General features: G+C 36.8%; 1 protein-coding gene across 3 annotated transcripts; it reads left to right on the top strand.

Moving 5' to 3' along the window:
- The first annotated feature begins 1,074 nt into the window (after positions 1 to 1,074).
- On the top strand, positions 1,075 to 5,775 carry LOC18585913 (auxin transporter-like protein 2). 3 transcript variants are annotated; one of them, XM_007008986.3, is made up of 9 exons: positions 1,075 to 1,722; positions 2,007 to 2,189; positions 2,310 to 2,495; positions 2,604 to 2,716; positions 2,838 to 3,021; positions 3,116 to 3,213; positions 3,895 to 4,102; positions 4,193 to 4,450; positions 5,219 to 5,775. In XM_007008986.3, the coding sequence occupies exons 2-9, from the start codon at positions 2,019 to 2,021 to the stop codon at positions 5,423 to 5,425; spliced, it is 1,425 nt and encodes a 474-aa protein (XP_007009048.1). In that variant the 5' UTR covers positions 1,075 to 1,722; positions 2,007 to 2,018; the 3' UTR covers positions 5,426 to 5,775. The 3 variants fall into 3 exon arrangements, with proteins under 3 accessions (XP_007009048.1, XP_007009047.1, XP_088658591.1); XM_007008985.3 differs by having other exon boundaries at positions 1,075 to 1,732; XM_088802465.1 differs by lacking the exon at positions 1,075 to 1,722 and adding an exon at positions 1,873 to 1,890.
- Positions 5,776 to 7,406: the final 1,631 nt, after the last annotated feature.

Below are 7,406 nucleotides of genomic sequence, written 5' to 3'. Positions count from 1 at the left end.
TGCTAAATGCTGATGATATCAGATTTTGACATTTTGATTCAAATGGCAAAATTATTTGTTGGTCAATAATCAGTTGGCTTAGCCTAAAAGGCAACTTGTTTTGCTTCCATTAGTTGTTTTTGGACAATTAAAGCATTGATGGTAAAGGTTGACAGAAAGCAGAAAGATCCCTTTTCCCCTATGACATCTTACCATACTATTGATCATCATCAAAGATACATTGTTTCTTCTATAATTTTGTCAATGGCATTGTACCTTAGAAAACAACATCAAATGTAGAAATTTGATCAGATCTTATGCTGTAATATGGATTAAAATTTACTAACACTGAAATTTAAGTGGCTTTTTTCTTTGGTTGAACAAAGGCAAGGGAACATATTGATCAATGAATATCATTTGGACAAGCTTTGGTTTTTGTTTAATTTTTTTATGTTGATGTTGGTGATTGATGATGCTATGGCAATCATGGCTGTAGGCTTGTAGCTATGAAGTGCCAGTGATTAATTTACAATTTCATTTCATGAGTTATGACTACTAGCAGAAGCTAATGCAGTTTATGATCATGATGATGCTTTTGATCTATGATGACCATTTCTTTGTTTTTCTTTCTTTACTTTCCTTTTATCTTGCCTGTCAACAAATTTTCCTTTTCCTGTATATGTTAGAATTATTATTAGAAGTAATTTAAGTTTAAACAAACAACACTGCAAAATGATGAAGTTTTCTTCCATAAGCAATTGCCATAAAAAATCTTAGGAACACCAAACACTCTATCCTAAGGCATTTCTCCAATGATGAAAAAAGGGTAGATTAAGCATACAAGAAGTAAGTAATTTCATTAACAATTTTAATGAAACATGTAAATGTGAATGTTTGGTTTAATTCTTTTTTCGTCTTTTTGTTCAGGGAATGAAAATTGAGTGGACTTTTTACCAAAAGTTATATGAATCATTAGCATTGGGATTAAAAGTAGGAGAAAATTTTGAGTTAAAAGAAAAAAAAAGTTAATATTTTGGTACTGTTACTTAAGATTTGGGTCAGTACCCAATGAATTAAACCATTTAAAAAGGCTTATTTTCATAGGATATCCGGATATAGTAACTGAGACAACACCCAGAGAGACCATGAAACAGAGCGAGAGAGTTCATACTGTGTGAAAAGAAGAAGCTAAAAGGATCCCTCTGCCACTCTTATGTCTTAACAGAAAACTCAGACACACAGTTCGAAAAAAAAGAGAGGAAAAGATTTGTTCTTGTTCTTGTTTTTGTTTGCTTAAAAACACTGAAAAAGGATGCAAGCAAAGCTAGCTTCCCTAGTTTCCTAGTTAGCAGCTACTAGTACCCTATTTTGCTTTTCTCAGGTGGTGCTTTTCCCTGGCAGATCTCGTTTTTCAAAAGAGAAAAAAAAAGGGTTGTTTAGTTCTTCTTCAAGAGAAGGAAAGGGAAGCTATTTATTGCTTGTTGGATTTTTGAGTGTGAAAGAAATGATTTTTGGTAGTACAACAAGCATTTGAAAGGGTTGTTAGCTGGCTTTTTGAGGGAGTTAAGGCACTGCCAACCTTGGAATTAAGACTTCTTTTTGAAGCTGGGATTCTTCTGTCTTCTTGTTAAGTCATTTATGAATTACAAGTGTTTCTGAGATATAAATTTGTAACCTCCTGGTGAACCACAAAATTTAAAGCTGTAACGGCCACCCAAAAACTGTGGTTTCTTGCTTTTAAAGGTAAAACAAGGTAAACTCACACAGACACTCTCTTTCTCTTTCACTCTTTCTTTGAGAGAACTTAAAGAGGCTGAGCTGATTTTCGGGTTGTCTCACATTTGTCAAGAATCTCCCTTTTTCTTTCTCTACTTCTCTCCATTACAAGCCAATAGGCATCCTTGAAATAAAGTAACATAGTAAAAAATATTTGAGGTTCATGGTCTAAAGTTGCTTGCTTTTGTGTCTTCTTCCTTGGTTTTGGCTTGTGTGTTTGGTTTGATTTTGTGTTTGATTTTGATCTATAGAGAAGTGAAGCAATGTCAGGACAGAAACAGGCTGAGGAAGCAATTGTTCCAAGCCTTAATGAGGCTTCTGAACATGAAGAGAAAGAGGAAGAGAAGGGAGATCATTCCATCTTCAGTGTTAAGAGCCTTCTTTGGCATGGTGGTTCTGTTTATGATGCCTGGTTTAGCTGTGCTTCAAATCAGGTACTAAATTCCCAACTCAAAATTGTAATCAAAGCAGTGTAAAAACTATTTCCTTTTTTTTTTTTCAGCTGACAAAGATTCTTTCTTCTTCTTCTTCTTCTTTTGGTGGTGGGGTTGCAGGTGGCTCAAGTTCTGTTAACACTACCATATTCTTTCTCTCAAATGGGAATGCTTTCGGGGATTATTCTGCAGATTTTTTATGGCTTTCTTGGAAGCTGGACTGCTTATCTCATCAGTGTTCTGTATATTGAGTACCGAAGCAGAAAGGAGAAAGAGAATGTCAGCTTCAAGAACCATGTCATACAGGTTAGCTTTTCAAGATCAACAGCTTTAAAAAATATACCTACTTGAAAAACCAAAAAAAAAAAAACAATTTCACATATCATCCTTCAATATATTTTTTTTTACATGCAGTGGTTTGAAGTGCTAGATGGTCTCTTGGGACCTTACTGGAAAGCTGTTGGATTGGCTTTTAACTGCACTTTTCTGCTCTTTGGATCTGTCATTCAGCTTATAGCCTGTGCCAGGTCCCATTTCTTGAATTATTCCCCAACTTTTTTTAATTAAATTTTAGACTTTGATGGATTAATCAAACTGAGTTTTGGCATTAATCAACTGATTTCTGATGTTTCTATGAGTTGATTACAGCAACATATATTACATAAATGACAAGTTAGACAAGAGGACATGGACTTATATCTTTGGAGCTTGCTGTGCTACCACAGTCTTCATCCCCTCATTTCACAACTATAGAATGTGGTCTTTTCTGGGGCTCGGCATGACCACCTACACTGCTTGGTATCTGACCATAGCAGCCCTTGTCCATGGCCAGGTAAAAACAAAGAAAGGGTTCTGATATTTCCTCAATTTTTGATTTGATCTCTTTCTTTTCAACTTCTTCTAGTTTTACCTTCTTTCTTTTACAGGTGGAGGGTGTAACTCACCAAGGTCCAACTAAGTTGGTTTTGTACTTCACTGGCGCCACCAATATCCTCTATACTTTCGGCGGACATGCTGTCACTGTGTAGGTGTTATTATTATTGCTACAGTTCCTAAAACAATATAATTTTTTGCTTTATTTTATTGAACAGAAACTTTGCAACGGCAGTAAAATATTTGTTACAGTAGGATCTTATTCGCAGCTTTTGCTTCCCATATTTGGGATTTGAGAAAGAGACTAGTTTAAGAAACAAATTCATTGATATCCTTTGTTCACTTGGTAAAGTTACCCTTGAATCAATTCTTCTGGGTTGGTACCTTTCTTGTCTCCTGTGTTAGTCAAAAGTTGCAGTAAATTCCTTACTAGAGATTTTGCTGCAGAATCATCAATCCTGGTAGGTTACCAGCTCTGCTGGTTATAAATGTGTGCATCAACTTGGGTCAAAATCATCAAAAATTAAATACAACAGGGAAAAAAAGAATATGATGGAAGTGGTGAAATAATGAAAACTAGTACTCTTGGTTGGGTTGAGCTTTTTGAAATCCACTTCCTTGAGTGGGGTTTGCAGCATGATAATTGCAGGGGTCCTCTGCTACTTTAACCATGGATTTTTTTTTTTTTTTTTTGCTTTAGGAGATCTTTAGACATATTCTGTAACCTTATTAAAAAGTGGCAACCCTGGTCCCTTTGGTCACCTTTGACTAAACCACTACTAGTTGCAGTTGAGTAGAACTGAGTTTTGGACAAAAATTTTTATGTTTGCAGTGAAATTATGCATGCGATGTGGAAGCCTCAGAAATTCAAGTGCATATACCTATTGGCCACTCTCTATGTTTTCACGCTAACCATCCCATCTGCTGCTGCTGTCTATTGGGCTTTCGGTGATCAACTCCTTAACCATTCCAATGCCTTTTCACTCCTTCCACACTCTGGATGGCGTGATGCAGCAGTTGTGCTAATGTTAATTCACCAGGTTTATGGATATCCTACAAAACCAATTTTTTTTTTATGCTATCGGAACCTTATTGGATTACTTAAATTGACATGATCAATTGTTTCGCAGTTTATTACATTTGGGTTTGCTTGTACGCCATTGTACTTTGTGTGGGAGAAAGTGGTGGGGATGCATGATACAAAGAGCATATGTTTGAGGGCAGTATGCCGCTTACCTGTGGTGATACCTATCTGGTTCTTGGCTATCATATTTCCTTTCTTTGGTCCCATTAACTCGGCTGTAGGATCTCTTCTGGTCAGCTTCACTGTCTACATCATCCCTGCCTTGGCTCATATGCTCACTTATAAATCAGCCTCCGCCCGACAGGTAAATCCTGAAAATGGTCCAGTTTCTTCATTTCTTATCTTAATTTTCTCTCCAAATGTTTTGTGCAATCCGGCTGGCATTGTCGAATGCCACAATAATGTTGCTACTCTATCATTATGAGCCATCCTTTCCTAGCCATAATGATCAGATGAGTTCCAATAGATACCTGAGGTAATTTTGATGCTTAGGAGGTACCTTGGTCTGTAGGACATGCCCAATGAAGGGTCCTCATCCATTATTGGCTTACCTGATTAGATCATCCTGATTGCTACATATAATAATTCCTAGTATCTAACTATCTCCTGGTGTAATCTATCCAAGCAATCATGCAAGGTTTTCAGCTGTTTGTGACAAGTCAGGAGAGTTTCCAATTCCCACTATAGTTAATACACCAGTCTTGTGTTCAACTCTTCACAATTTCCTGTCCTTACAAGAAAATCGTTTTCAAAGAGGCTGTGAATCAACTAGGGGTGCTCTGTCATGTTCAAAAACTAGTAGTACTATTTCGATACAATGTAAGGTTGTAGGTCATTTTCACCTCTTAAGTCCCATGATTCTTGTCCTACCAGTGGATTTAACAGTAAATATGCGCACAGTATATGAAACAAAGATGAGGGTTGGTGGCATATCCTTATCACTCGGTTTAAATTTTTGTGCTGGCCACATCTTAGAAAGTTAGCTGGTAGGCTAAACCATCAAGGTCTTATTCTTCACATTAAATGATCAACTTACTTTGTTTGTTCTTTTGGTAATTTCTTGTGTGGGCAGAATGCAGCAGAGAAGCCTCCTTTCTTCCTCCCAAGCTGGACAGCAGTGTATGCAGTGAACACATTCATTGTGGCATGGGTCTTCGTAGTTGGCTTTGGATTGGGAGGTTGGGCTAGTATGACAAACTTCATCAAGCAAGTCGATACATTCGGGCTCTTTGCCAAGTGCTACCAATGCCCACCCTCACCATCATCAAAGCATCACTGAAGTATTTTTTGTTATTCTTCTCATTGCAATTACAGTGCATTATAGCATCCTTTTCTTTTGTATTATACTCCTGGGAGGCATCTGCACCTCTCCCATACATGCAGTGTGCTGTAGTTTCCATCTCTTTTGTTCTACCTTTTGCTACAACTAGTTGGTGAACTGTGAATGGGTTGTATTTCCTCAGTATTCTATATTTTTGTCAATGGGAAGAAGCAAAGGGTAAATCTTTTCAAGCTGCTATTCTTCTTCACATGGCTTGTAAACATTTGCTTGCTTCTCTCTCTTGGAACCCCTTTTGGCATGTGAGTTGATATCAATCCAAATCATATGATTACAGTTTATAATCTCAAGTCCAAATTCCTTTTGACCATCTCATGTGTTTCAGCTGGTCAAATTTGGAACTAATTGGCAAAGGGCCCCCTAGATTTGGGGTTTGCTGAAATGGTTGTTTTCACTGTCGTTGGGTATATGTTCCTTTCAATCTTTGTCCCCATCCCCCATGCCTATGAACCTTTGCTGCTGATGCATCTTCATGAGTTCGAGTTCTATGATACGGTTGAAACACTCGAACATGATAGACTTATCATATCTTTACCTCTTACATTTTAATTCCTAATTCTTTGAATAACAATTAAACAATTTTGTATTTTAATTATTAAAATAATGTGTTTATCATATGATGAGAGAATGCGAGATAACGTTTTGCTTAAGAAAAAAAATTTCAAAGATGATGATAAAAATCGATAAATTTTATGTAAAGAGATTTTTAGAAAAGGTGTGTTTCGAGTAAAAGAGAGGGAGACCCTAGGATCACAGGAATTTCTTCATTTTCAAAGACTCTTTTTCCCTTTTTCAAAGGCATGGGGTTTTTTTTTTTAACTTTTTTTTTTCCCACATATTAAAGTGCATAAAAAAATATGAAATTACCTCACAATGCTTGACACAAAAGGGTCTATTTCGTGATAGTGTTAATCATATTTTCACTTTTCTATTCTTTTGACTTGGAAGCCTAAGAAGGGTCCCCCTCAAAGCTTTGGATTTGAACTAAGCATGGGCGTGATTTGTAATAGTACACATCCATTCTTTACACTTTTCTTTCCCCACTTTTCTTCTTCTTCTTAGTCCTCCATTTCTTTGGGTTCTAAGTTCTGTTATGGCAGGCTTTGTTATGTGGGCTTAGCTGTGGCATGGAGATTGGAGCATATGGGTTTCCTTAATGGAATTTAAAGATATAGATTTGCCCATTTGCTTGAACCTTACATAAGATTGGGGGTGTTCTTCTATTTCCCTCTGCAAGTATTAACTTGTAGCTCAGACCAACATTTTGACAGACTCCACTGGAGATGTTCTGTCAGATGTTGCTCATTCAGTGAGCAGTGATTTGGTACAGAACTTATCTGATTCTGATTGCTATATGGATTTTGGCTTAATACCTTAAAAAACCTCATGAACTATATTAGATTTATGGTTGTTTGACAGGGTTTTGAACCATTAAAATGTGTTAGCTGCCACCTGCAAATGCTTCTTTTTGCAGATTGAAGTGAAACATATATGCATATCAGTAATTTTACCATAACCTAGATTTCCCATACTTGCCCTCTCCTTTCATAACTAGCCCATGACCAGGAATGGACAGTATGCTTAGCTTCTCAAATGATGAAAGCTTCACAAGATATGGTTGGAAAGACAGATTCTCTCTCCCACAATTTATCTTCATCAGCAGGAGTCACATTGCACATGCAATCTCCATGAACAGTGGATTCCCACCCAATTCAGAGCCAGAAACCTTGGAAGATCTTGTCTACTTAAAACACCAGCCGTTGGCAAATCTGTTTTCCTGTCCATTTTGATCTTCTGCATTACTAAACTCATGTTCTTTTGGTACTAAACTTTGATGAGAGTTGAAGGCAGAGTTCAAGCTTCCATAATCAACATCCAAATACAGTTACTAAAATGAAACCAACTGTTTTGATGACCCATT

Source organism: Theobroma cacao, chromosome 10 (genome assembly GCF_053813885.1).
Source record: "Theobroma cacao isolate CCN51 chromosome 10, ASM5381388v1, whole genome shotgun sequence".
NCBI lineage: Eukaryota > Viridiplantae > Streptophyta > Magnoliopsida > Malvales > Malvaceae > Theobroma > Theobroma cacao.
This window is presented reverse-complemented; position numbering and strand designations above follow the sequence as displayed.